This window comes from Balaenoptera ricei, chromosome 20 (assembly GCF_028023285.1).
Source record: "Balaenoptera ricei isolate mBalRic1 chromosome 20, mBalRic1.hap2, whole genome shotgun sequence".
NCBI lineage: Eukaryota > Metazoa > Chordata > Mammalia > Artiodactyla > Balaenopteridae > Balaenoptera > Balaenoptera ricei.
The window spans coordinates 62,981,269-63,009,221 of NC_082658.1; the positions used below are offsets into that span (position 1 = coordinate 62,981,269).

General features: G+C 66.4%; 2 protein-coding genes across 4 annotated transcripts; one reads left to right on the plus strand and one right to left on the minus strand.

Moving 5' to 3' along the window:
- The first annotated feature begins 21 nt into the window (after positions 1 to 21).
- Positions 22 to 12,209, plus strand: FLII (FLII actin remodeling protein). Of its 2 annotated transcripts, none has more exons than XM_059908551.1 (30): positions 22 to 138; positions 1,708 to 1,818; positions 2,123 to 2,194; positions 3,330 to 3,410; positions 3,738 to 3,823; positions 3,908 to 4,069; positions 4,200 to 4,303; positions 4,618 to 4,793; positions 4,878 to 5,035; positions 5,642 to 5,726; positions 6,072 to 6,219; positions 6,398 to 6,534; positions 6,672 to 6,884; positions 7,041 to 7,220; positions 7,876 to 7,958; positions 8,075 to 8,149; positions 8,359 to 8,442; positions 8,554 to 8,725; positions 9,251 to 9,355; positions 9,444 to 9,635; positions 9,856 to 10,044; positions 10,128 to 10,267; positions 10,348 to 10,588; positions 10,696 to 10,850; positions 10,934 to 10,994; positions 11,071 to 11,199; positions 11,275 to 11,381; positions 11,474 to 11,579; positions 11,675 to 11,740; positions 11,823 to 12,209. In XM_059908551.1, the coding sequence occupies exons 1-30, from the start codon at positions 76 to 78 to the stop codon at positions 11,955 to 11,957; spliced, it is 3,816 nt and encodes a 1,271-aa protein (XP_059764534.1). In that variant the 5' UTR covers positions 22 to 75; the 3' UTR covers positions 11,958 to 12,209. The 2 variants fall into 2 exon arrangements, with proteins under 2 accessions (XP_059764534.1, XP_059764535.1); XM_059908552.1 differs by having other exon boundaries at positions 6,401 to 6,534.
- Positions 12,179 to 27,953, minus strand: LLGL1 (LLGL scribble cell polarity complex component 1). Of its 2 annotated transcripts, none has more exons than XM_059908554.1 (23): positions 27,806 to 27,953; positions 24,561 to 24,658; positions 22,727 to 22,808; positions 22,501 to 22,631; positions 21,288 to 21,446; positions 21,034 to 21,196; positions 20,811 to 20,946; positions 20,503 to 20,557; positions 20,230 to 20,384; positions 19,939 to 20,162; positions 19,702 to 19,769; positions 18,482 to 18,635; positions 18,304 to 18,408; positions 17,610 to 17,902; positions 17,301 to 17,448; positions 17,070 to 17,223; positions 15,050 to 15,345; positions 14,429 to 14,693; positions 14,208 to 14,322; positions 13,938 to 14,044; positions 13,596 to 13,716; positions 13,363 to 13,450; positions 12,179 to 12,706 (listed from the first exon to the last, which is right to left on the minus strand). In XM_059908554.1, exons 1-22 carry the CDS (start codon positions 27,884 to 27,886, stop codon positions 13,372 to 13,374), a joined length of 3,189 nt encoding a protein of 1,062 aa, XP_059764537.1. In that variant the 5' UTR covers positions 27,887 to 27,953; the 3' UTR covers positions 12,179 to 12,706; positions 13,363 to 13,371. The 2 variants fall into 2 exon arrangements, with proteins under 2 accessions (XP_059764537.1, XP_059764536.1); XM_059908553.1 differs by having other exon boundaries at positions 13,938 to 14,050.

Consider the following 27,953-nt stretch of genomic DNA (forward strand, 5'->3'; position numbering starts at 1 on the left):
CGCACTCCCCGCCCCGTGCGCCCCGCCCCGCCCCGCGGGCAGCCCGCTCCCCGCTCCCAGCAGCTGAGCGCCGCCATGGAGGCCACTGGGGTGTTGCCGTTCGTGCGCGGCGTAGATCTCAGCGGCAACGACTTCAAGGTGAGCCTCGGGACGGCGGACGGGCCCCCCAACCCGCCCATCCGCTTCCTGCACGCCCGGGACAGCGGACGGGCTCGCCCGGGCCCCGCCCCGAACCGAGCCCCCCAGGTCTCCGTCCGGCGCCCGCGAAGGAGACCCAGGGCGGGCCGGGCGGGCGCACGCGGGGTCTCGGAGCCGCGTCGGGGTGCGCGGGGAACCCCCACCGGGCCCCTTCCTGGCGCCTGGCCCCGCCCGGCCGGCCGGTGGCCCAGGTCGGAGCTCTTGCTCCCGCCTCCCCAGGCCTCCCTCCCCTCCCCTGTGACGTCACACGCCGAAGCCGGGCCCTGACTCACGGCCGCGCCGCCGGCTGTGCCCTGCCCCCGCCTGCCACCCCCATCCTGTGTGGGCTTGGGCAAGTCACTTCCCCTCCTCGAGCCTCGCTTTCTCGTCCGGTGAAGGGGCTTAAAATTAGCCCTCTGGAGGCAGGGATTAGTTGCTGTGGAGAGGGTGGTGTCGAGCAGCTGGGCGAGGGCCTGGGTGGCAGTTGTCTGAGCAGCTGCTGGACTGATTGACCCGAGCCACGAGGAACACGAGCCCAGCCCTCCAGCCAGTGGGGGAACTGGGGGGCACGCACAGTGGTTCTGGAGGCCCGAGAATGAGACTGGCAGGGTTAGGGCTGGCGACCAGAGACGAGGCCCTGAGAGTTGGCCTGGCTCCTGGAGGGCGATCCCGGCTGCAGGGTGGGGTGTGGGCAGGCTCAGGCTGGGGGCAGTGTAGCGTGAGCCTGGGTCCGCAGCGCAGCGTCCGGAGGCCCTGCCTGTGGCTGGGGTCGGGGGTTGGGCCAGGGCCGAGAAGACAGGCCGCCTTCCTGCGTTTAACCCACGTGTGCACACTTGACCCCAGGCACAGGTGGCCACTTTTCTTTGCCCCCATCCCCACCATGCTCAGCTGGGGTCCCCCTGTGTTCTCTCTAAACTGGGAGAGTCTGAGTCACCTGCTGGGAATGTGCCCGGAGGGGGAAGGGGACAGCAGCCAGGGGCGCTGAAGGCACATGCTGCCCCAGGTTCCCTGCCACAAGGGCTGGGGGTCCCGAGGTGGGCGTTTGAATATGGGGAACGAAGGGGTGAATGAACTAACGAATAAGGCTGTGCCTGTGCAGGGTGGGGCGCTGGGGCCTCACACAGGGAGTCGACCTTGCCACTAGCGGCCATATGCTGATGGCAGGGTGGGAGCACAGGCAGGGCCTGGCAGAGACATTGAGCTGATGTAGCCACACAGCTAGGTGTGCGGATGTCACCTGGAGTACGCTTTCCTGGGGCCGAGAACACAGCAAGAGAGACAGGTTCTAGATCCGCGGCCATCCTGACCATTAGTTGTTCCTTATGACGCTTTTGTCATCGGGGGTTTTATTAGTTCTAGTCTATGGGCGAGGAAATTGAGGCACAGAGTGGCAGAGTGATTTGTCCAGGTTCACACAGCCAATGAGAGGTGACTGTTGCTCTCAAAGGCTTCCGTGGGCAGTGGTGGCCACAGGGCGGTAGAACAAGGGTACCGTGTCCCAGACCAGCCTTACCACGACATACCCCTCAGGGTGGCTACTTCCCCGAGAACGTCAAGGCCATGACTAGTCTGCGATGGCTGAAGCTAAACCGCACCGGCCTCTGCTACCTGCCGGAGGAGTTGGCCGCCCTGCAGAAGCTGGTAAGAGGCTCTGGGCAGGCAGGGAGGGTCCCTGTGGGTGGGCTGGCCAGGTGGGGAGAAGCCGCGCAGAGCACAGACGGCGCAGAGGAGGACGTTGACCAGAGCAGAGCCGGTGGAGAGGGAGTGAGTACCCCGTCCCGGGGGGCGTGCAAGAGGAGTCTGGGTCTGTGAGGGGGGGAAGCTGCAGAAATGGACTGGCCTGTGTGGCTGAGGGCCCCCTGGATGGGGCAGCGTTGTGGTGGCAGATGGGGGCTCCGTGGACGCCCCACCGCCCCGCTGAGCCCCTCTCCCCGTCCCTGCCCAGGAGCACCTGTCGGTGAGTCACAACAACCTGACCACGCTCCACGGGGAGCTGTCCAGCCTGCCGTCGCTGCGGGTGAGTGCCGCCCGAGGCTGCAGACCTCGGGCCGGGGCCTGAGGGCCGGGCCAGCACCTCTCTGTACCCGCACGCTGGGGGAGAGAGTGTGCAGTAATGCCGTGTGTCGAGTAACTGTGAGGGAAGCGCTAAAAACCCCCAGACCCCACCCAGTTTGAACAACAAGTACTATAGCAGCTGTTACCAGCTGAGCGCTGTTCCAACTGTTTCCCAAGGGCTTTTTATGTGATCTTCACCTCCACCAAGTTCACAGATGAGGACACTTGGCCACGGAGGCAGGTCACACAGCCGGCAGTGGTAGAGCCGGGGAAGGGCGGGGCTCAGCCAGGAGGGGAGGTGGTCGGGGCTGTTCACTTGCGCCTCTGCTCTCCATAGAGCCCCCGTCCCAGACCCTCAGGCCCCCCAGACCGGCAGCCCTCAGCGAGGGTCATTCCCATCCAAGGTCAGAGCTCTGAGATGTTAAGGGCACAGCCTCCGGACTCGAGTTTAAATCTGAGCTCTGCCACTTCCCGGCTGCATGGCCTTGGACGAGTTCCTTCCACTTTCCGCGATGGTCCAGCAGTGACTGCCGTGAAGCAACACGGTGGCACCACACGGACGTTGGGGCTGAGGGGGCAGCAGCGGGGGCTCTTGTTAGTGTTTTTGTCGCTTGCAGTCATGGTGCCATCACTTGGCCTGTCCCCTCCCCCTCAGCCCTCCTGCACTAACTTCCTGCACTTTGGAAGCGTGAGCAAGTTTCAGCCCTAAGGGGAGAGGAAACGGACTTGCTTTGAGTCTACGCTCTGACCTGTCTTTGGTTCAACCTTCTTCTGTACTAGAAGCTCTGACTCAGAGCTCTATCCCTGTCTTGCCCTTTGGGGTTGGGAGGAAGAGGGATTATTCCATCAGGAAAGGTTCCCTGAGATTCCGTGTGCTGGGCTCTGGGGCACATTTGAGTTGGGCTTAGAGGTATAAATAGGAGCTCATTGGTAGTCTAGAAAAGGCTTGCCAAGTAGAGGGATTATGAGTAAAAGCCAGAGTGGGAGAGCACTCAGGCCTGGCCTTGGTGGACTTCCGGAGGTGGTGTCCCCCCCGATCCCTGTTTCTCCTGGGGGGTGGAAGCTAGGAGTCACGGACTCTCATGGTGTATCCCCAGGCCATCGTGGCTCGAGCCAACAGCCTGAAGAATTCCGGAGTCCCCGACGATATCTTCAAGCTGGATGATCTCTCGGTTCTGGTCAGTGGTTATCTGCCACCTGGCCCTTGTGCCAGCCCCACCATTCAGCGCCCACCCACTACGCTGGACCCTGGGGCTATGGTGATCCTGTTTTACAGACGCAGACACCTGAGACTTACAGGGGGCAGTGCCTTGCCCAAGGTCGCTTATGGAGTCGGATCCCTAGCCTAGGCTCCCTTCCTCCCAGGGTCCCACTGTCTCACTCTGCCCTGAAGCCCCCTCCTCTGCTCCCCTCTCAGTGCCTGTCGTGACCCTCGAGCCTGGCGGAAGCCTGGCAGGGTGGGACCAGCCCTGACGCCCCTGACCCGGCCTCGCCCCTCTACCCAGGACTTGAGCTGCAACCAGCTGACGGAGTGCCCTCGGGAGCTGGAGAACGCCAAGAACATGCTGGTGCTGAACCTCAGCCACAACAGGTGCCTAGAGGGCGGGCTGGGTGGCCCGGGGGCTGGTCCCGGAGGTGGGAGTGCGGCCCTGACCCGGCAGCCCTCCACCCGCAGCATCGACACCATCCCCAACCAGCTCTTCATCAACCTCACCGACCTGCTGTACCTGGACCTCAGCGAGAACCGCCTGGAGAGCCTGCCCCCCCAGATGCGCCGCCTCGTGCACCTGCAGACGCTCGTGCTCAACGGGAACCCGCTGCTGCACGCCCAGCTCCGGTGGGCACCCGCCTGGCCCTCCCCGCTGGGGCCCCGGCCTTGCTGGGTGTCGCGTCTCCGCCACCATCGGCCTCGTGCTGTGGGCCCGCTCGGCCCCGGCCCCCGGCCTGAACACCATGTCTCCCCGCAGGCAGCTCCCGGCCATGACGGCCCTGCAGACCTTGCACCTGAGGAACACACAGCGCACCCAGGGCAACCTGCCCACCAGCCTGGAGGGCCTGAGCCACCTCGCAGGTTGGCAGTCCTTGGGGACCCCTCAGCCCCTCGCTTCCTCACAGAGGAGGGGATGGTACCCTGCTTCAGTGAGCACCTCTCGGGGGAAGGGGGTGTGGTTCTGTCACATCTCCTCCCGTTGTCACCGTGACGACTGGGAGTAACACCAGGTTACGAGCAGGCTTTGTGCATAGACCCCCTGCTCTGAGAAACCAGGAGGTTAAGTCTTGTACCTGAGGCCACAGAGCCGGGAGGGGGAGCCGGGGTTCACACAGGCCCGCCGCCCCTGGAGCCCACCGCAGGGGCCCCGGCTGATGCGCCCACCCCACGCCCAGATGTGGACCTGTCCTGCAACGACCTGACGCGGGTGCCCGAGTGCCTGTACACCCTCCCCAGCCTGCGGCGCCTCAATCTCAGCAGCAACCAGATCTCGGAGTTGTCCCTCTGCATCGACCAGTGGGTGCACGTGGAGACCTTGAACCTGTCCCGCAACCAGCTGACCTCACTGCCCGTGCGTTGGGGCCCAGGGAGGGCGGGGAGGCTGCAGGCCACCCTGTGCCCGCCCCTGACCTGCCCCTGCCCGTGCCGCCTCTAGTCGGCCATCTGCAAGCTGACCAAGCTCAAGAGGCTGTACCTGAGCTCCAACAAGCTGGACTTCGACGGGCTGCCCTCGGGCATTGGCAAGCTGTCCAGCCTGGAAGAGTTCATGGCCGCCAACAACAACCTGGAGCTGATCCCCGAGAGTCTCTGCAGGTGCCGGGCCGAGGCCGGGCGAAGGAGCACGGCGCGGAAAGCCCAGGAATCCCAGCGCGGCCCCGCCACCCTGCCCCCGCGGTCTCCGTGCCGCGTAGAAAACGGGAGGGCTGGAGTTGGCTCTGCGGGTGACGTCCCCAGAGCAGTGTCCGGGGGGATGCCGATAGGGATGAGGCCAGAAGGGCTCTGCTGCCACCTGCATTTGGGGCACAGTGCTGCTTCCGTCCCCTCCCCCTCCTAGAGGTCACAGCGTCCACCAGCATGGTCCCCGGCACTGAGGACAGAGGACCCTCGGCAGCTTCCGGGTTAATTCGAGGGCAGAACATGTTTTTTGATGCGCTCTTGTTCGCACCCAGGGGTCTTTAGTTCTCGGAAGGCCCCTTTGGAAGGTGCTGCCCTGTAGAAGCCGCAGAAAGACCCTCCCGGTCACTTAGCCGTGAGGAGACCCCGGCCCCTCCCGTCTTTCCCGGCACCTTCAAATTGGCTGGTTTCCCAACTAGCTGGGCTGCTTAGTCTCTCTGGCCCTACTTGCCTCCCCAACCCGGGACTGGAAGGCCCCCGGCTCCCCGTCTGTCACCCCCCTGAGGCCCAGCTATGTCGTCACAGGTGCACAAAGCTGAGGAAGCTGGTCCTGAACAAGAATCGCCTGGTGACCCTCCCGGAGGCCGTCCACTTCCTGACAGAGATCGAGGTTGGGCAGGCGGCTGGTACTGGGGGGAGGGAGGAACAGGAGAGGTGCGGACAGACCCCCAGAGAAGACCGAGCAAAGGGCTCCTGGAGGGGTGGCTGGTGGCAGGGTGAGGAGGGGGTGACCCACGTCCTGTGGCCACATCACGCTCGACAGCATTGCTTAAGCCTCATAACCAGCCAGTCTCCGAGGTCACACTTGACAGACGGGAAGGCCCAAGCCCACGAGGGTGGCTGCAGGATGAGAACCTGGGCCCTTTGGCCCCAGAGGTCGCAAAGAGCAGGGGTCTGGGGTGGCCGGGAGGTAGAACTCAGGCTCAGCGCCGGCTCCGCTCGCCCCACGAGGCAGGTCCTGGACGTGCGGGAGAACCCCAGCCTCGTCATGCCCCCCAAGCCTGCTGACCGCACCACCGAGTGGTACAACATTGACTTCTCGCTGCAAAACCAGCTGCGGCTGGCGGGAGCCTCCCCTGCCACGGTGGCCGCGGCGGCGGCTGGTGAGCAGGGGAAGGTCTGGCCTGGCAGTGGGGGCTCCTCTCTGGGCCTCAGCTTACCCATCTGTAAATTGGGTGGGACGGGCTCTCTGGATGCGGGGCGTGGGGTTGGCCCCTGGTTGGCTGGACGCCCCAGGCGGAGTGGGGGGCAGCCGGGTCAGCTGTGTACCCCTCCCCTCAGCAGGGAGTGGGCCCAAGGACCCCCTGGCTCGCAAAATGCGGCTGCGGAGGCGCAAGGACTCGGCCCAGGATGACCAGGCCAAGCAGGTGCTGAAGGGCATGTCGGACGTGGCCCAGGAGAAAAACAAGAAGCAGGAGGTAAGCCGGGCCGGGGCTCAGGCTCTGCTCAGCAGTGCAACCCGGGCCCAGTGGGAGAGGGGTCCTGAGCTGGGTCGCAGGCCGACCAGCGCGAGCGGCTGCCCAGAGTCAAGCCAGCCTTGTGCCTTCGATCCCAGGAGAGTGTGGACTCTGGAGCGCCTGGAGGCAAGGTGCGGCGCTGGGACCAGGGCCTGGAGAAGCCGCGCCTCGACTATTCCGAGTTCTTCACGGAGGACGTGGGCCAGCTTCCTGGCCTGACCATCTGGCAGATGGAGAACTTCGTGCCTGTGCTGGTGGGGGAAGCCCTCCACGGCAGGTTCTACGAGGCCGACTGCTACATTGTGCTCAAGGTGCGGGGCAGGGGGCTGTGAGGCCCGACCTGGACGGCTCAGAACCGCCCGCTTCCAGCCGTGTTCCGGGGGAGGGTGGGCGGCGAGGGCTCGGCCCGGGAGGCCGCCCAGCAGAAGCCTGGCGGGGGCTGACCTGGCCACTGCCCCGGCCTCCAGACCTTTCTGGATGACAGCGGGTCTCTGAACTGGGAGATCTACTACTGGATCGGCGGGGAGGCCACACTCGACAAGAAGGCGTGCTCTGCCATCCACGCCGTCAACCTGCGCAACTACCTGGGCGCCGAGTGCCGCACCGTGCGCGAGGAGATGGGCGAAGAGAGCGACGAATTCCTGCAGGTGCGGAGGGGCGGGGCCGGAGCCAAGGGCCGGTGGGCGGGGCTGACTGAACTGTATCAGGTGCTGAGCGCCGCGGACCTATGGCAGACAGCAGGGATGGATGGGGTGAGGTCAGGGAAGTGAGGTGAGGCGAGTCCTGGCTCAGGTGAGGATAAGGAGACCAGGCTAGTTTGGGAGCTGGAAACTGGGTTGGTGGTGGTGTAGGAGACCAGGAGAGATGGGGAGCTGCTAGAGGGTGGCCCACCGGCCGGCCACCAAGGAGGCGGGGCCAGGGGCAGGGCCAGAGTCCAGTGAGCTGGGTTAGTGAGAGGCGCCGGCCTACCCGCCAGCTGGTTACATGTAGGTACCTACACGAGACGAGATTTTGGGCACTTCCACCTAAGTTTGCCTTCTTCCATAAACCTGCCCGGTCCTGTTCCCTGATACACGCGTGTCTAAACATGCTGTGTTCGGACAGGAGCAAATGCGTTCACAGTTATGTACATCGTACCACCCCGTGTGTGTTTACGTCTGTAGGCACAGATCTTGTATTTTTAACATCATCGTGGATTGGCAGCCTCTGACTCTGCTGCACGCAAGTCCGCCCCTCCTGACAGGTGGCGTTGGGCGGGGGTGGGGGGACAGCTCGGTGAAAGCCCACACGCCCCGCACGCAGGTGTTTGACAACGACATCTCCTACGTCGAGGGTGGGACGGCCAGCGGCTTCTACACCGTGGAGGACACACACTACGTAACCAGGTGAGGGGTGTGCGGGCGGCACTGACCTGGGCTCAGCTGGGGAGGATGGGGGGAGGGTACTGGGGTAAATTTGCCCCTTGGTGCCCCCGCCAAGCCACTCTTGCTCTGGCCCACAGGATGTACCGTGTGTATGGAAAAACGAACCTCAAGCTGGAGCCCGTGCCTCTTAAGGGGGCCTCCCTGGACCCAAGGTGAGCCCCATGACGTGAGGTGGGGTGCTTCACCCCGAACCTTCTCTCCACCAGTGGGGGGCAGGGCTCGGCTCTAGACAGGCCTTCCAGCCCTTGTCCCGCAGAGCTTGGCAGGAGGTCCAGCAAGCAGGGATTTGGGGTGGGGTCGGAGGTATGGGGGCAGTCGTTGCCCGTGGCCAGTGGCAGCCCCTCCCACCCCTCCTGTCCAGGTTTGTTTTCCTGCTGGACCAAGGGCTGGACATCTACGTGTGGCGGGGGGCCCAGGCCACGCTGAGCAGCACCACCAAGGCCAGGTAAGAGGGCTGTGACCTGCCCAGACGTGCTGGGGTGTTCTGTGCAAAGGAAAACTGTCACCCAAGGAGGAGGCGTGGGCTTTATCACTAAGGCTTTGCACCCGCTTTCAGGCTCTTTGCAGAGAAAATTAACAAGAATGAACGAAAAGGGAAGGCGGAGATCTCGCTGCTGGTACAAGGCCAGGAGCCCCCAGAGTTCTGGGAGGTGCTGGGCGGGGAGCCCTCCGAGATCAAGAAGCACGTGCCCGATGACTTCTCGCCACCCCAGCCCAAGCTGTATAAGGTGAGCCGGGGGTGCGGGGCTGGCCTGACTTCACTGGCGGTCAGGCGGCGGCTGCGGTCTCCTTCGGGACCTCAGTGGGGAGAGGGTGCCACCTTCTGGTCAAGGAGTAGCTCAGCACGGGTCTGAGGCTGGCTGAGTGGGGCCGGGGGCACTGGTGTTGGGCTCTGTGCTTCCGGGAAGGCGGGGCTGGAGAGGGAGGCCAAGAAGCACATGGGTGCCAGGCCTGGGGACCTGGCCTTCGTGCTGTAGGTGACAGGAAGGTGGGCGTGTTGTGGGCGGGAAGAGGACAGGTTAGAGAACCCGAAAGGACCTGGAGAGGGCGGGTAGGGAAGGCACCATCTACCAGCCTTTCTTCCACTGATAGGATTTTCTAGAAAGCATCTTGGGGTGGAGGGAGGAAGCTGGCCTGGAGAGGAGCAGGCTGTGGACCTGAGTGCAGGGGCCAGCCTGAAGCAGGGGCTGCTGTGGCCGGGGCTCGTGTTCCCCAGACCCAGCCTGGTTAAGACCACCTCTTGCTCCTGCCAGGTGGGCCTGGGCCTGGGCTACCTGGAGCTGCCGCAGATCAACTACAAGCTCTCTGTGGAACATAAGCTGCGGCCCAAGGTGGAACTGATGCCTGGGATGCGGCTGGTGAGACGCACAGGGAGGAGGGCGTGGGGGCTGGACCCCTTCTTGCTGGTGGCCCTGGTCTTGACCTCCAGCCCCCGGGGCCCCGCAGCTGCAGAGCCTGCTGGACACGCGCTGCGTGTACATCCTGGACTGTTGGTCCGACGTGTTCATCTGGCTCGGCCGCAAGTCTCCGCGCCTGGTACGCGCTGCCGCCCTCAAGCTGGGCCAGGAGCTGTGTGGGATGCTGCACCGGCCGCGCCACGCCACGGTCAGCCGCAGCCTGGAGGGCACAGAGGCGCAGGTGCGCGATGCGGCGCCCCCGGAGGCCTCCTCCCCGAGATCCCGCGGGCGCGTTCTTGCCCTGACCCTCTGTGGACCGGTTGGTTACCAAGCTCCACAGCTTCCCGGACCCTCTGCCCGAGCCCCGCCCCCTAGGTTGCTAGGCCACACCTCTCCCGATTCCTAGGCCCCGCCCTGCTTCCCCAGGCTCCGCGCGTCCTACTCCACCTGTGCCTTCTCAGGTGTTCAAGGCCAAGTTCAAGAACTGGGACGATGTGTTGACCGTAGACTACACGCGCAACGCAGAGGCCGTGCTGCAGGGCCCGGGGCTCGCGGGGAAGGTGAAGCGTGACGCCGAGAAGAAAGATCAGATGAAGGCCGACCTCACCTCGCTCTTCCTGCCGCGGCAGCCGCGCATGCCTCTGGCGGAGGTGGGCCCGGGGCTGGGGCGCAGGGCGGGTGGGGCAGGGCCGGGCAGGGCCACGAGGCCCGTGACGGCTGGGGTCGCACGCAGGCGGAGCAGCTGATGGAGGAGTGGAACGAGGACCTGGACGGCATGGAGGGCTTCGTGCTCGAGGGGAAGAAGTTCGCACGGCTGCCCGAGGAGGAGTTTGGCCACTTCTACACGCAGGACTGCTACGTCTTCCTCTGCAGGTGCCTCCCCCGCGCCCCTCGCCCCACCCGCCCCCCGGTGCCGGGGGCTCGGCCCTGCCCACCACCCTCTGACCCCGCAGGTACTGGGTCCCCGTGGAGTACGAGGAGGAGGAGGAGGAGGCGGCGACCGTGAAGGCGAAGGCGGGGGCGGAGGGCCAGGAGGGAGAGCAGGTGGCGGCCGAGGCGGAGAAGCAGCCCGAGGAGGACTTCCAGTGCGTCGTGTACTTCTGGCAGGGCCGCCAGGCGTCCAGCATGGGCTGGCTGACCTTCACCTTCAGCCTGCAGAAGAAGTTTGAGAGCCTCTTCCCCGGCAAGCTGGAGGTGTGCCGGCCACACCCCCAGAACCCGGGGAGGGGGTGTCCCTGGGACTCACCCAGGGGAGGCTTGCCCCACCGGGGAGCTGCCCCTGACGGCTTCCGTGCCCCCAGGTGGTGCGCATGACACAGCAGCAGGAGAACCCCAAGTTTCTGTCCCATTTCAAGAGAAAGTTTATCATCCACCGGGGCAAGAGGAAGGCGGCCCAGGGAGCCCTGCAACCGAGCCTGTACCAGATCCGCACCAACGGCAGCGCCCTCTGCACCCGGTGCCTGTCTGCGGGGAGCGGGCGCGGGAGGCCAGTGGGCTGTGTCCTGCCTGGGCTCCTTGCTGACCACCCCCCTCCCCCAGGTGCATCCAGATCAGCACCGACTCCGGCCTCCTCAATTCCGAGTTCTGCTTCATCCTCAAGGTGAGGCCTGGCGCGGCCGGGAGCGGGGCAGGGCGGGGGTGCAGGCAGGGCGTGACCCGAGCCTCCGCACACCCAGGTTCCCTTCGAGAGCGAGGACAACCAGGGCATCGTGTACGCGTGGGTGGGCCGGGCGTCGGACCCCGACGAGGCCAAGCTGGCAGAGGACATCCTGAATAGCATGTTTGAGGCCTCCTACAGCAAGCAGGTGAGCAGGGTGGGTGACGCACGCGGGTGGCTGGGCGAGGGCAGCCAGCCCCGAGCTGACCGACCTTTCCCCCAGGTCATCAACGAGGGCGAGGAGCCCGAGAACTTCTTCTGGGTGGGCATCGGGGCACGGAAGCCCTATGACGACGACGCCGAGTACATGAAGCACACGCGGCTCTTCCGGTGAGGCCGGCCCCACCCCCGCCCCCCGTGTCCCCCTCAGTCCTGGCCCCGCTGCTGCGACCCTCAGCCTCCCCATGACCCTTGACCCCCAGGTGCTCCAACGAGAAGGGCTACTTCGCAGTGACCGAGAAGTGCTCTGACTTTTGCCAAGACGACTTGGCAGATGATGACATCATGCTCTTAGACAATGGCCAAGAGGTGAGAGCCCACCAACCCTGCCCGTTCGGGGAGCCCTGCCGTCCCTAGATGGGAATTCCGAGGCCGGGTGACTACCTCCCCCGCTGTCCCCACAGGTCTACATGTGGGTGGGGACCCAGACAAGCCAGGTGGAGATCAAGCTGAGTCTGAAGGCCTGCCAGGTGAGCGGGGGAGGGGGCCAAGGCTGGGCCTGGGGGGAGGGGCCGAGGCTGCAGGCACGCACTCACCCGTCCCGCCCACCAGGTGTACATCCAGCACATGCGCTCCAAGGAGCACGAGCGTCCCCGCCGCCTGCGCCTGGTGCGCAAGGGCAACGAGCAGCACGCCTTCACCCGCTGCTTCCACGCCTGGAGCACCTTCAGCCAGGCCCTGACCTAGGGCAGCTGCCTGCGTGCCCTGGTGGCCACCACAGGCTCTGCGGAGGGAGAGAAAGGAAGGGCCTGTCTGTCCACCACCTGCCCCCAGTGCCGTAGCCCCCAGCAGCAGCAACAGGAGTAACCCTGACCAGTGCCCCCAGGGGCCTGGGAAAGTGGATCTCCTCCACCGTGAGCTCACGTGTGATGCCCCCTTTTCTGCCAGGGATAAAGCAGGTGTGGTTGTATTAAATGCTTTTATTTTCAATATTAAAAAGCAGTATTTTTAATATTAAAATTGCTAATTTTAACAAAATGACAGAAAAAAAAAACCCCAGGGTACAATCTACAAGGAAACCCATCCTGACCCCCGCTCCACACACACACACGCACACGCCCCAGTCCTGGGTGCCCAGTGGAGCTCTCGGTCACACACACACACACACACACTCGTGCACAGCCTGGCGGGGGTCGTGGGTGCTGGCCCAGGAGCACGTACCAAAATAGTTTTAGAAATGACTGTGGTGCCTGGCACAGGCGTTAGAAAAATACTCTTTGCAAAAGGAGAGGGAAAGGACGGTGTTGTCGCCTGGGAGGTGACAGGCTGTGAGCCCCAGCTGCCCTCCCTTGTGGCACCTGACCTCCCGGGTGGCCTCTGGGGCCAGGCTGGGCAGGTCCCGCTGGAGCCTGAGATTAGCAGGTGCAGGTCTACGTGAAGGGCCGGGGTCCTGGGTCCCAGCTCCGAACAGGGCAGGCCTGGCAGTTCTGGCCTTCCTGGTAGAGGAAGGAAAAAGGCATCAGCCGAAGGCCAGGGAGGTCCCAGGGGGCAGGCGACCTGGCCACACGTGTGCCACCACTCAGTCTCCTGTCCAGGATGAGGGCAAGGGCCCTGCAGTGACAGCCTTAGCCCCGGCCACATCTGGGCCCCTGAGGCTAAAGCGTGGCCCTGGAGGGGGCAGCGGTGACCCCAGCAACAAAGAGGGAGCCGCAGCGTCTGTGCAGGGAGAGGCGGGGGTCGGGGGCAGACCTACGGCATCAGAGTCGGGCCTGGGCCGCACCGAGACTGGCACGGGGGCCGGTCAGCCTCGGGCAGCGCCCAATCTCACACACCTGGGTGATCTCACCTGCGAAACAGGCTGGCCAAAACCACCTGAGCCCCCAAGCCGCCGTCCCCCTAAGTGGTTTGGCCTGGTCTCATTCCAGACACCAGCCTTGTTATCTGGGGGCTGACTGGCTGGCCCTGATTTCTAACAGCAAACTACGAGAAGCACGTCTGCGTGGGCTGTGGAGGCCCTGCCGGGACAGTTCCGGGAGGGGCAGGCTGGGGAAACGCCTCCCGGGGCCTGCCAGGGTTTCAGGTGCAAGACCGGGGTGGGGGTGGGGTGGGTGAGGCCACGCCGAGGGGACCAGGGAGACCCAGGGCCCCGCACCTGAGCGCCTCATCCGATCAGGATGGGGCAGGCTCGGGCCTCATCCTCTGACAGGTTCCGCAGGTTCTTCTCAGATTCCTCCGAAGAGCTGGGGAGACGGGCAGCGGTCAGCGGGTCTGGGGTCAGGCCCTCCTCGGCCCTCTGGGCCCAGCTGGGATATGAGGCTGGCTGAAAGGGGGGAGGGAGGCTGGGAGCCGACCAACCCCCTCCTGTGGACCCAGCCACCTCCTCACCCCAGGAAGTCCTTCACGTCCTCCACCGTCACATCCCCTGTCGTGTCCAGCGTTGTGTCGGCACTGGTGGCCGAGTCGACGGACGTGGGTGAGAGCGTGGCCTCAGGCGGCTCCGGGGTGTCTGCAGAGAGGAAGCGATGAGGCCCTTCCCAGGGCCCCGGGGCAGACTCCACACCTGGGGCCCTGGTCCCGAGTCCAGCGCACAGTGGACCACGGCACCGACACACGGACCCCCCACCCTCTCGTGCCCAGCACGCCCTCCCCCCGGCCCCCTCAGTGCCTGCATCCCGCAGAGGCCCGCCCTGAGGATGAACTGCCGCACTTCACGCCCGCTCTCCTCACCAGCTCCCTCGCTGCGGGTGGGATCGGGGCTTCCGCCGCGGCTCTGTGGGCCCAGGACGACGCCAGGGGTCCCGTTAGCCTGGCTCAGCTTGGGCGATTCTCGGGGCCTGTAGCTGCAGAGATGGGTCTGTGCTGGGGACCAGGGGCAGGTGCCTCATGGCTCGAGGGCCAGGCCCTCACCCTCCCACTCCTGAGCCCTGGGACCAGAGAGGGGTGACACTGGGGATGGCGACCCTGCTCCTTGCTCCAGGCCCCACCCCTTCCACGCACCTGGCATGCATGGCATCATGGGGCCAACTGATGTCCAGAGAGCAGAGCGGCTCCGTGATGTTGCGGGCGCTCAGGGAGAAGCGCTCAAACTCCGACGGGGAAATCAGGTAGAACCCTGGGGGGGGGGGGGGGTGGGGGGGGAGCAGAGAGCGCAGTGAAGGTCCCGCCCCCCTCCCGGAAGCCCTGTGAGCAGCCCCTCCCCTGCCGTCCGGGGCCCTCACCCTGGCCGTGTCGTGTGAAGACGCAGGAGGCGATGCCGCTGATGTCCTCCTTGCGGATGCAGGTGTAGTGCACCTGGGGCCGCAGGCCGGGCACCGAGAACACGTGCACGTCGCCCAGGTTGGTGAGGCAGGCCAGGCAGGTCTCGGCGTAGTCCTCGCAGGCCACGCTGGCAAAGGTGGCCAGGGCCACCTTGCGCACGCGGCAGCCCTCGTGGGCCGTCAGCTTGAACTTGGTCTTGGCGCTCACTTTGGGCAGCGTGAACACCTGGAGGCGGGCAGGGGATGGCCGCTGAGCAGAGCCCGGCCCGTCCTCACCCCCGTGCCGCCACCCAGCCCGGCCCTCTGGCCCCACCCGCTTCTCTGCCCGGAAACCTGCCAGGCCCCTCCCACTGTGGCGGAGCCAGTCCCGCCAGGTGGAAGGGCCAGGGGCCGGGACCCCCCCACACCTCGAGCTCTGGGGGGGCGGTCGAGGTCCTGGGGGCCCCCGGGGTTCCCCAGGGCGTCTCTGCCAGCTGGGGGCTCTCGGGAGGTCTCAGCAAGCGGGCGTAGGTGGGCAAGCGTCGTCGAGGGTCTGGCGGTGTCCAGGAGGCGGAAGCCCCAGGGGTCTCTGTGCCAGCTCACCTTGAACTGCTCCTCAGATGCGATGAGCACAGCGTGGCCGCCCTGCATGTCAGGCGCCTGTGCCAGGTCCCTTGAGGCCTCGTAGGGCTCCGGCAGCGGGCGGCCGCGTCCATCCAGCACGGCCACGGCCACCACGGGCGCGCGGTGCATCAGCTGTACCTCCTTGCCCAGCACGGCCTCCACTGCCCGCTCGGGCCGCCTGTCGCTGTTCGCTGCTGCCGCCGGCACCTCCAGCGCGTAGGCAAACACGGAGCCCGAGTTGGTGCCCGCCCACATGGTGGGGCCGTGGTGGGCCGCTGGGGGGTGATGAGCTGGTGAGGCAGGCACGTGCCTCCCCTCCCCTCCCCGCCCCTCCCGATGCCCTGGGACCCTGGACTGGTTCTCTCCAGCCCACACCTCCCTGGTGACCTCGGCCAGTCCTCCTGCAGGCACAGGAGTGACCTCTAGGGCACCTCCGTGGGGATGTCAAACTGGACCCTGACCTCTCAGACCCCCCCGCCCCCAGCATCCCGGGGATGCGGCCCCGTCGCGGAGCCCCGACTCCCCTACGTCCATCACTGGTCCTGCCGCAGACACCCAGCCTGCCATCCCGTGCAAGCTGACCCCCCTCAGGAAGGAGTGGAAAATCAGCTAAAAACACACAGGCGTGGATGGACCGGACAGTCACCACGGTGCACCCTTGATGAACTGGTGACCTGAGCAGCAACCATAGGGGGTGGGAACACCTGAGCAAAACATGAGCGAGCAATCAAAGCCATGCTTGCCAAAGCCCAGCCGGCTTCTGAGGGGGACACTGGAAGCAGGCCAACCAAAACCCCGGGCTGCCGCATCCAGACAGTGGGAAGTTCCACAAACACCACCAGAAGTGGGGGCTCCCCTCCCAGACGGAGATGGAAAGATGCATCAACGATAGCGCCACGTGCAGACTAGCTGGACGCTGACGCAACCCCAAAAAGGCGTTCCTGAGATGAACAGAGTCGCCCGTGGGCCGACTGTGACAGGAGAACTCTAGCATCAGCGTCCATGCTACAGCGTGCGACTCGGGCACCCTGGCTGTAGGTTACGTCCACCAGACGCACACTGAGCTGCTCACACAGGGGCTTTCACTTAAAATCCCCCACGAGACACGATGGAGAGCAGGGGCGGGCAGCGGGGTGTGGGGTTGAACGGGATGTGCCCCATCATCAAGTTAAACCAATCAGCAACTCCGTCCATAAACCCGACCGCATCACTGCCCTCTGCAGGACCCTCAGGGGCTCCAACCGCTCGGGGTCAAAGCCAGCTCCTCGGGCTTCCCTGATGGCGCAATGGTTAAGAATCCGCCTGCCAATGCAGGGGACACGGGTTCAAGCCCTGGTCCGGGAAGATCCCACATGCCGCGGAGCAACTAAGCCCGTGCGCCACAACTACTGAGCCTGCGCTCTAGAGCCCATGAGCCACAACTAGTGAGCCCACGTGCCACAACTAGTGAAGCCCGCACGCCTAGAGCCCGTGCTCCACAACGAGAAGCCACCACAATGAGAAGCCTGCACACTGCAACGAAGAGTAGCCCCCGCTCACCGCAACTAGAGAAAGCCCACGCGCAGCAACGAAGACCCAATGCAGCCGAAAATAAATAAATAAATTTATATTAAAAAAAAAAAAATACCTTACTATAAAGCCAGCTCCTTGGCTAGGCGGCCGGCACCCACACCTCCCGGGCCTGTCCTCCACTCCAGCCATGCTGCCCGGGTCTCCTGATACACGCCCACCTCGGCCTCGGTGCTGCAGCCCGCACTCCCCCCCCAGGCCCCGGGCTCCCGTCTCCGCTCGGGTCTCCGCTCACCAACCCCACCGTCAGGCTGTCCCGGGGGCGGCTGTGGGCCGGGGCACCCTGTCACCAGCGCAGCCCGGCACTCAGCAGGCAACACTTTCCAACCTTCCGGGAGGCGCCGCTCCACGCCCATTTCCCAGGCGGCTGACCGGAACCCGGGCCACGCCACCTAGGGCCACCTCCCCAGCACACCCCTCCCGGCCTCACCGTCGCGAAGGAAGGTGTCGGCGAAGTAGAGGCAGCGCACGACGCCCGAGAGGGAGTCGTCGGCCGAGCGGGGCTCAATGCGGCGCTGCACGGGCGTCACCTCCACGTCGTGGGGGCCGGCCTGCTCCGCCAGCTGCGCATTGGCCTCCTGCAACTGGAGGGGCACGAGGCTCGGGAGCCCGGTCTTCCCGCCCCTGCCACCCCGCCCGGCCACCCGGCCACCCGGCCCACCTTGCTGCCGGCGGCAGTCAAGCGCTTCTTGCCCGAGACGCGGCTTTTGCGGATGCGCCGGAAGGACTGGCGCAGCGACTTCTTGAGCGACTTCACACGGGACAGCGGCCCCTCCATGGCCAGGGAGTCGTTGGGGTGCAGGGTGCACCTGGGGGGCGCAGGTGCCGGGCATCAGGGAAGCCCGAGTCCCAAGCCCGCCCTTGAGCCCAGCCGCCGGGGGGCCTAACTTCCACCAGCAGCGCTTCCCGCAAGGCTCGAAAGCACCCCCCACCTGCGCCTCCGCAAAGCTCGGGAGGGGCCCGCACGCACCTGGCCAGCACGGGGCTCCTGCGCAGGTAGTCAAAGAGGCCGAAGCCGTGGCTGGTGCCGAAGGCCACGAGGCCCCACTCGGCGTGGAGCGTGACAGCAGTGACGGCAGCCGGCGGCAGGCACTGGACCAGGGCGCGGGGCTGGAAGCCGGCCGGCCAGGGCAGCGGCCCTGTGCGTGGGCTCAGCCGCTCGTGGCCCTTCCACGTGAAGCCCTCACGGTCCTGGAGGAGGTCCACGCTGGCCACGCCCACCGCCTGCTCTGCCGGCTCATCACTTAACTCTAGCACCAGCACCTGAGGGGCGGGGGGGGGGGGGGGCGCAGGGGGCCGTCGGTACAAAGAGGGGGCCACCTGTGCCCCGCCCGAGCCTCCGATGCCTCTGCCAGGGTGGTCCCAGGATTGTCTCCAGTGCATCCTCTGAATAAACACTTACTGGACGCCCACTGTATACCAGGGCCCTCACTGAGCAACACGGTGGCGACCAGGACCTGCCAGCCCTGCCCTCCTGGGGCTCATCTAACACCTGTGCTCCCACCCCGGCCCCAAGGCTCTGTGGGTCCCCACAGCCCTGGCTGGTCCCACCTGGAGCCCCGTTCCCACCTCTGGGCTTTTGCTGCTCCGGTCCCTCTACCACCCCACCAGACCCTCCAGAAAGCCCCCCAAGACCCGCAGCCCTGGGGACGCCTTGGCCCTACCTGGCCCGCGGTGCCGGCCACCACCATCTGGGCGGTGTACTTGCAGAGCGCCACCTTCTGCACGCCAAGCCGTGGGTCGTCGCTGTAGGGGTCGAAGCAGCCCACCTGCAGGGCGGAAGGGCTGGTGACACAGGGCGGAGCCCGGACCAGGCTCCCCGGGGCCAGGGGAGGGGCCCACCTTGCGGAAGGGTGGCCAGTCGTCCTCGGCGGCCTGGGCCAGGCTGTCGGCGTGCTCGCAGTCTGTCTGAAAGAGGCCGGCGGTGCTCAGCTTGTAGAGTGGGCGCAGGGCCACGCCGGAGGCGTCCCAGAACCGCACGGTGCCATCCTCGTGCCTGCAGGGAAGGTGAGGTCAGGTCCCAGGTCCTCCAGCCCCCCGCCCCCTCCAGTCATCCAGCGACCACGCACTGGGCACTAAGCGCCTAAGCCAAACACTGACTGGATTCCTACTGCATACAGCAAACAGGAAGTTACCAACCGTACAGGACACATACTGAGCCCTCCTGTACACCAGGCCACACACAGTAGGTGCTGGGCCCTTCCCTGCAAAGAGGGTGAGAATGTGCGGAAATAATCACCAGAAATAATGAACAGGAGGTGAGGGGTGGGTGACACAGGGAACAGAGGACTATGGGGGTTCTGCCCCCAGGCGAGCCTCCAGAAAAGGTGACCAGAGATGCAGTCACAGAGCGGAGGGATCGGCTGGGGCAGGGGCAGGAGCAGGAAGCCTGGGCAGGCTGGGAGGAAGCAGAGAGGGAAAGAGGAGAGGAGCAGACCAAACTGGGGTGCAGCCTCAGGACACAGCTGCAGAGTCCAGGTCACAGGCGCCTGGGCGGTGGGGGGAGCCCAGAGCCAGGGCGTGAGAAGGTGAGTGAGGCCACGGGACCAGTTGGGACGGCTCCAGAGGCCCTGAAAGCCATGGTGAGGAGTTCTCACTGGGGAGGGGGCGCTGGAGTCAGAGGCCCAAGGGTCCCAGCACAGGCGCAAGGCAGGGGCTGGGCAGAAAGTCGGGGCCCGAGTCACCGGGCACGTCAGCGCCCGCCAGGCCCAGGCCGGGCTCTCGGGCACCTGCCCTGTGCAGCTCGGCGTGGGCCAGCCCAGATTTTCCAGTCCCAGGGCAGGCTGAGTGGGTGGAGCCCAGTTTCGGGCTAAAAGGAGGGCTGAGCCTTGAACCAGAGTCTAGGGAGGCTTCACCCCAGTGCACCCTGCGGGAATGGGGATGACCTGGTCCCACCAGGGGCCAGGCCTGAGTCAGCGAGCAGGTCAGCTCCCGCCAGACCCAGGACGGGCCCTCCCGCACCCGCATGGGCTGCGCCAGGCCCTGCTCGCCCACACACACACACACGCACACTCATACCACCCGTCACAACTGGGCTGAGCCGGGGACACGCGTTCACCTACCCGGTCAGCAGCAGCCCTCGCTGGGGTGGCTCCGGAGCCAGGTTCCGGCCCCCGGTGATAGGCCAGCTCTGAGAGACGGGGACAGAGACGGAAACGGAAGGTCAGGACAAGCGTCTTCCTCCTCTCACCCCAGCAGTGGCATCCAGGGCACAGAGTCCCTCCAAGTTCCCCACATACACCTGCCACATCCCCATCTCAGGCGCGTGCCCAGGCAGCACCCTTCCCCCGGGCACACACCGAGGCACCGGAGGCCGGCTGGGGGTTCTGCTGCTCGCCAGCGCTCACGATGCGGGCCCACAGCTTGGCGGGGACGTTGGCGACGTGGGCCGAGCAGGTGATGGCAGACGAGTGCAGCGGGGCCAGGTACGGGGCGGGCACAGCCGGCCAGCCGGGCGTCTGTAGGTCCAGCACCACCAGCTCCTCTTCAAGCAGCACGGCCAGGGCCTGGGGCTCGTCGAACTCTGCAGGATGGGGTGGGTGAGCATGGCCGCAGACACACGGGCACGGGGTGGGAGGGCAGGTACGCACCGTCCTCGGGCCGCGTGCTGTGCACCGTGAAGAAGTCGATGACGCGGGAAGTGAAGTCCAGCGTCACCAGGGTCTCGGCCTGGAGCACGCTCACGCAGTGGCGGTCGCCATAGCTGGCGCGGGGCATGCCGCCGCTGAAGACGACGAAGTGCTCGCTGCTCGGGGCAGGGGAGCCACGTGAGCCGCCGGAGGGGCCCCGTGGGGACGGGGAGAGCCTCCCCCACCCCCGCCCTGCGCTCCCGCAGCCAGGCGCGGCCCCGGCGCCCCACCTACCCAGAGGCACAGTTTCGCCACAGGATCTTGCTGATGGCTTTGCAAGGGAAGGGGCCTGGAGGGGTAGGAGAGCATCAGGCTCACCGAGCCCCGGGCTGCATTTCTCGCCGCTTCTCCGTTCCCCTCCTGCCTCCATCACTCCCACCTCCCAAGGGGAAGGCACGCTGCCCGACAGCCCCGGGGGGGTCTCAGCTTTGTGGCTGGGCTCAGCCCCGCCGCCTTCTACAAGTCCTCCCAAAGCCCCCCCACCAAGGCCAGTCTGAGCTCGGGGTCACTGCCGAACTCGCACAGGCCTCCCCGGCACTCACCGTAGGGCATGGTGGCCACGGTGGGCTGTGTCGTCGGGGAGTCGCCGGCGTCCGCGGCCCAGACGGCGTAGCTGCCGTCGCTGTGCGAGCTGACCAGCGTGCGGCCGCTGCGCTCCCAACACACGCTCTCCAGCTGCTGCGGGGCGGGGTGGACGGGCGTGAGCGCCGCGGCCGTGAGCAGAGGCCCCGGCGCAGCCGCTGGCCTCCCCACTCCACCACACACCTGGTTCCCCAGGAAGATGCGGTCAGCACACCGCGCGGCTCGGTTCCAGATGACCAGCAGGCCTCGGCTGTAGCCGATGAGGATCTTGGTGGGGTCCCGCAGGTGTCCCTGGAGTGACTCCACAGGGCCCAGGGCCTTCCCGCACCGGTAGTCGTCAGGCACGCTGCGAGGGCGGAGGGGAGGGGTGCGTGGGGGGTGAGCCGGCAGCAGCACGCCCGGCAGACGGGGTGCAGGGAAGCCGGGTGGCCTCTCACCTTCGCAGAACCTCGTCCGGGCCAAGGGTCTGCCCCTCGAGCAGCGTCAGGGTGGGAACATCCAGGAAGAAGACGCTTCCGCCCTCAGTGCCCAGGGCTGCCAGGTCACCGGCAGCCACCAGCAGGACCACGGTGATGCGGGCGAGGATGGGCAGGCCACTGTGGGGGCCAAGGGGAGGGGGGTGAGTGTGGGAGCCCATCCGCCTGCTGAGGAGGGCGTGGAGGGGGCTGAGCTGCTACCGTCAGCTCGCCGCAGCCCCTCTGTACTCGCGGCAGCCCCAGAAAGGCCACGGCGGTGGCCGCAGACATCGGTGGCCGCGGACATCGTAATCAGCTCGCTCGGTTATTCATCAGGACGTCAGCGGGGAGAGGGATAAAAATAGGTCCCCAGGTCTTGGAGAAGGGCCCCTGAGCTCCTCCCACCTACCAAGAGGGGAAGGCAGGAACCAGGCCCCGCCTGGGCCAGGACCAGAACCTTCAGGACGCACGGCCCCCTGAGCCCCACTCAGGAAGCCCCGCCCCCAGCCCATGGATGTCTCCCTGACTTGCAGATGGGCCCTGGATCGCTCCCCTGCAGAGGCTCGGAGACCCCGGGAATCCATCCTGGGTTAGGGCTGGACATGGGGCGGGGGGGTGGTCACCTAGCCCCAGTTCAAGCCCAAGCAGGACAAGCCTCCCGCGGAGCTGGACAGGCAGCCTGTAACCTGAAAGACTCACCCGCTCTGGCCATTTCAACAAGGGCTGCCAGGCCAGGAACCAAGAGGCCCCGTACTCTCTCCCTAGGGGTCCAAGCCCATGCTGTCGCCCCCCTGGGGCACCCTGCCAGCACCTCACAGCCCAGCGGGATGCTCCTTGCCCCGACCCGCCCTTTCACCCAGGCACACTGTGGCCCATCGCCCTGCCCCCAGTCAAGGGCCCAGGGGACCTGTGCTGATGTCAGTTCCTGCCCCAGACGCCCCTCACCGCAGGGGAGAAAGTGCCTCTCACTGGGCTCTGGACACACTCTCCCGTCCCGTGTCTCCTGGGGCCCCAGTGGTCCTGGAGCACAGACCGTCCCTGCTCACCTCAGACTCTGCCGGGACCCCTACCTGACGCCCTGCCAGGCCACCAGACGTGCCCCCTGAACCCCAGCCCCGGGGCAGCTTCCCGCCCCCCTGCCCTCCACAGGCTTGCCCCACGTCCAGCGGCCGCCCCTGGCCGAGTCCCCCAGTACCTGGCCCCATCAAAGCCCGGGCGACTGGGTGGCTGGTGGTGGAGGGCTTCCTCCAGGTGGGCGCAGCCGTTGCGGTGGACGACCTCCCAGAGATGAAGGCTGCTGTCGTCCAGCAGGGTCAGGAGGCGGCCCTGGCAGGTGAGTGAGACCGAGACTGAGCCGGGCTGGGGCAGGGGGCGGGGCGGAAATGGGGTTCACGGGAGCCAGTGGCAGGGCCGAGGCTCACCTGGCCGGGCAGGAAGTGCATCTGGGTGACGGTGGCCGCGTCTTGATGCAGGCCCGTGAACTCCACGCCGGGGGCACCGTAGCTGAGGGTGACGGGTCAAGGGCGGAAAGCAGGCACAGGCCGGGAAACCACACCTCCTCCTCCCAGGACCACTCTGACCGGCCCTATCCAATGGGCCTGCCTATCCAGGCGCCTCCCCAGTCCACGGGGGTGCCTCGCCGCAGGGAGCACCATCTTGCACCGCCACACGACACGCAGGCTCGCTCGGCCCCGCAAGTCAGCGCTGCTGCACGACCTTCACTTCCTCATCTTTAGAAGGGGCTGGCGACTTGCACTCCGACCTCGTGGGGCTGACGCAGGGCACGTGAGAATAAACGCACCGCCCGCACACACGGCCCGGGCCCGGCTCACGGCTCTGCGTCAGCCTCTCCGGGCTGCGTGCACAGGAGTCAGCCCCGCACGTCAGCATCACACAGCGGGGAGATGCCAAGCCAGGCCCGGGAGGCTCAGCCACAGGCCGACACCAGCTGCAAGCCAGGAACCCCACCTCCTTCTGGGGCAGGCAGCCCCCACCGCAAGGGGAGAGGCCACAGAGGCTTGGAGAGCTTGGGTGACCTGCTTCAAGCGCCCAGTGTGAGTGCCAGAGTCCCAGCAACCCCAGGCTTCACAGTGGACGGGCAGGCCGAGGGGCCCCAGGAGGGAGGACCGGGCAGGGGTCAGGGACGTTGCCTGGAAACAAGGCAGGAGCCGTTGCCTGGAGCTGGAGTTGGGATTCCCTGCAGGAGCCGGGAGGACACAGACAAGGGGACAAAAAACAGGGCAGGAGCACTGGGAGGGAACCAGGGTCGCCAAGGAGACGGGGCCAGACCCGGGGCGGGGGGGGCGCTGCGGCCCCTGTGGCCAGCCTCAGTTTCCCAGCCCAGGACTCGGGCCGGAATGGTCTGGGGGGGCTGGGGGGACCTCGTCCCCCTCTGAGGCCGTCTGCCGGCCCGTCCTTTGTGAGCACAAGAGGCCAGCGCACAAGAAAGGCCATGCCGCCAGCAGAGGCTCCCCCGGGACACAGAGGAAGGGGCTCCGGGCCCATGGCACACACGGGGCAGGACAGCGCCATAAGACGCAGAAGCAGCGGGCCAGGAAGTGGGACCCCTGGGCCAGCGGCTGGGGCACCGTCCCCTGCGTGCCCACCGATGCCTCAGGGGCCCACAGGAGGTGGGGGCATCCAGGTCCAGCCGCTCTCCCTGGAGTCAGCAAACTCACAACTTCCTGGCCAGTGCCCGCAGCCCCTGGGTGGGGAGACCCCGTGCCACCATGCAGTGGCCGGCCAGACCCTGCCCCTGGGGCCCCACCTGAGGGGCTCACCCCGTGCAGCGGGGCTGGGATCCTCCACGGCAGGAAGGAGGCGTCCAGCTGCCAGCGTCCCCCCGCACCCACCCTGCACTCGCAGGAAAATGCCCCTTTGTGCGGCTCACAGGCCCATTGTGTGGCGCCAGCACCCAGGTGCGGGCCGCGCTGCGCCCACCATGCCGAGCCTGGTACTGCCCCCAGCGCCTCGGCTGGACACACGTGTCTTCACACTGGCACACGTGTGTGTGCCCGGGCACCAGCGCAAGGCCCGCCGTGACCCTGGCCCGCCCACCACTCTTGCTGGGGACCGTGTGCAACCAGCCCCGGCCCACCTCCCGGGTCACAGTTGCCGGGATGGTAACCGCCAGGTAACTGGCTGGCCGAAAGGCAGCGCGGGGCAGCCGGGGCCCTGCCCCAGGGGCCCGGCACACGGGGACCTGCAACCAGGACATTCTGACGGGCCCCGAAGGCCGCGGCCCGCAAAGGATACATCTTGACAGCCCCAGACCGGGTGCCGATGGCCATGATGCGAAGCTCAGGGTCGAAGGCCAGGGCGCTGGGCTGGTTGGGGAAGCCATGCTCCACGGTCTGCAGGGAGGTGAGGGCATTGGCACAGGCACAGCCCACCCACCCCGGGGCAGCCTCCAGGCTCTGCCACTGCTTCACACCCGTGCTCCGGGCCTCAGTGCCCTCAGCTGCGAAACGGGTAATCACACCTCCAGTGAGGAAGGGCCTGAGCCCCTGGCCCCGCCACAGAGGCCTCCCTGGTCGAGGCCCCGTCCCTCTCTACACCCGGGTCCACCCCACCGTGCGCGGGGCTCTGAAAACAAACAGAACGGGGCTCGAGAGGAGGCGCAGGCGCAGGCGCAGAAGTGAACCCTGGCTGCCCCATGGAGCAGGACTCCACACCCCACTCCTCCAGGCAGACTGAAGTGGGGTGCAGCCCCAGGCAACCCCCAACACAGGCTCTGGGGGGTGGTCAGAGGCCAGTACCCAAGGCCAGCTAGGCAGAGGCTCTCGAGCGCCGACCCGACCCGGGGCTGCTCCCCACCCCCAGCCCCAGAGACAGGGAGACTGGGGCCCAGAGAGATGGAGCTTCCTGCCCAGGCCCTGAAGGTGTCACGCACCTGCCAGACTTGGGTTCCCACCTGGAAACTGGGAGACGTGATTCCCTTCCCATCCCTGGTTGGGATGGTGGGCAGGCGGCTTGTGCACTGGGGGTGTCCACGCAACGGCTCCCACCAGGTCCCCAGCTCCCGGCAGGGCCAGTCCCAGTGCAGACCAGCCCTGGCTCCCCGCCCCCCCTCCACCTACCCAAGGAGCCCCTAGTCAACCCCGAAGCCTGGCTGGGGGCCCTCCCTGGGAAGCTTGCACCCCTGGGCCCCCAGCCCCCTGCCCTCAACACCAAGGTGGGACACCCCATGTGGGTGCCGGTACCCCAACCACTGCGTCAGCAAGACAAGTTTTATAAGGAACCCTGGTCCCCAGGCCCGTGGCCCCAGCCTGCCTCCAGCCTCATCCCATCTGGGCAGGGACTGATTCCTCTGAGCAGCTGGCTTGGCCTTGGGCAAGTCACAGCACTGGCCAAGCCTCGGCTTCCCATCTGGGCACCGGTGAGCCCACCTGAGGACAGCGTGGCCCACTTGACCGGGGTGGGGTGGGGAGCACCCACACCGCCGTGCCCACGCTGGACCTGACCAAGTCTGGCGGCCCACTCCTCTGCTCAGGACCCTCCGGGGCTCCCGGCTCACTCCGAGTCAAAGCCAAGTCCCCTCCATCTGGCTCCTCCCACCGGCCCCTGGCTCACTTGATGGCCTTCCGCCCTCCTCCAATCTACTAGGACCTTTGCATCTACGGTCCATCTACCTGGAACGTGCTTTACTCAGCACTCTCCAAGGTGGGCTTCTTCCCACAGCTCAGGAGACAACTGCTCAGAGGTCCCCTGAGCTGGCCCAGCAGCCATCGCTCCACACCCTCACCTGCCACCCTCACCTGCCTGATCTCACCCACGGCACTGACCACCATCCAAACCACCGCAGGCTGCACACTTCCCTCTCTTCTTTTGGCTTCTCACTATCTCCCCAACTAGTACATCAGCACCCCCAAGGCGGTATTCGTTAAACTGACATAGAGTGGACATGCCACAGGCAACTTGTGGGCAGGGCTGGGATTTGGACCCGAGACCGAGTTCAAAGTCCAGGCTCACCCTGGACCACCACCCCCTGCCCATGCCCCACCACTCGGGAATCTGGGCCTATTTTCTAGTGATCACCTACCAGCCCCTCTAGTGACCCTCTGCTCAAGACCGCCCCCTCCCACCACTGCTGCCCACTCAGAACGGGGCCTCACCCTCCTTGGCAGGGAGACCAGCTTCTGCCACCAGGAGCCAGCCAGGGGGAGCAAGCCTCCTCTCCACCTGTCTCAGGTCCCCACTTCACACCCCGACTCCCTGGCTGAGGAAGTGACACCTGAGCGCGACGCCTGCCCTACCATCACTGTCCTCTCATCTCGAGGGGGCTCACCCTCGGCCACTCAGCACAGGAAGGGGGACACCTCAGAGCCCCTGGGCACCAGCCTCCCCTCTGGACCCCTTGGCCACCAAGTCTGAGGGTCCTGGCAGCCCCTACGCCACCTGGAAAACCCCGCCTACCCTGAGAGACGACCCGGCCTCGGTCACTGCAGGACCGGTCGCCCCAGAGCTTCCTCCTGGACCTGAGTCTCCTGGCAGCCAGCTCAGGACCACAGCACCCCTCCCGAAGCCCCTGGCCCTCAAGGCTAAAGTCAAATCCCACTGACAAGGGGACCCAAAGACCAAGTGCCCCAGCTCACTCTGACTTTGGGCACGTGGTCAGCCCTGAACCTCAATTTTCTCACCGGTGTGTGGGCATAACGACTCTAAGCCCCAAGAGAAGCAAGGGGCCCTGCGATCAAAGGGCCTGGGTGTCAAACTGAGGCCAGAAGTGACACCCCTGGGGAGAGTTAGCAAGGGGCAGGCTGGGGCCTCTCTCCACCACACACCAGCGCAGGGGAGGCGGGGCTGAAGGCAGCCCCTTTCCCGTGGCCCCTCTGGCCCTACCCAGGAAAGAAAGGAAGGAGCAGCCCTCCGCCCCCACCTCCGCCTTGGCTCCAGGAGAGGCGGTGGGTCGGCTGCCCCTGTGACAGAGCCCACAGCAAGGAGGACAGTGACCCCATTCCATAGCAAGGGAAACTGAGGCCCCGCGATTCGAAGTGCAGTTGACACGGCCAGGCATCCCCCGCTGGAGCCCCCGGCGGTGCCGGGCAGAGCGCAAGCCGGAGCCCCGGGCGGTGGGGGAAGGGAGGAGAGGAACCGGGAAGGGATTTCCCAGCCCCACCCCCCAACATCTGCCTCCACTCCGCACCCCTCCCCACCGGCCTGGGTGCGAAAGCAAAACAAACCGGGCCCAAAGGCTGCGCAGGGGCGCCGAGCGGTCCCCGAGAAAGAGATAAAGAGACAGACAGTGGGAGCCGGAGCGAGAGTTGAGAGCCGCCCGGAGACACACGGAGGCGGAGAGGCCCGCAGGGAGAGGCCGGCGGAGTCCAAGGCGCGGAGACAGGAGCAGGGGAGCGGAGGGCAGAGATGGAGCGAGGCTGGCGCGCGGCTCGGGCAGAGCAGAGCGGGGCGGCCGGGCCCAGCGTGCGCCCCCTCCCCCGGCCCGACGTGGCTCCGGCCCGGTCCCCGCCCCCCGGCCAGCCGCCCCCGGCCCGCCGCCGCACCTTGTGGAAGGCGAAGAGCTCCTGCTTGAGCTTCTCGCGCTGCGGGTCGGCGCCCTGTCTGCGGAACCGAAACTTCATCATCTTGCGCCCGGCCGCCCGCCGCCGCCCGCAGGATGCGCCGCGCGGCCCCGCAGGTCCTGAGGCGCGG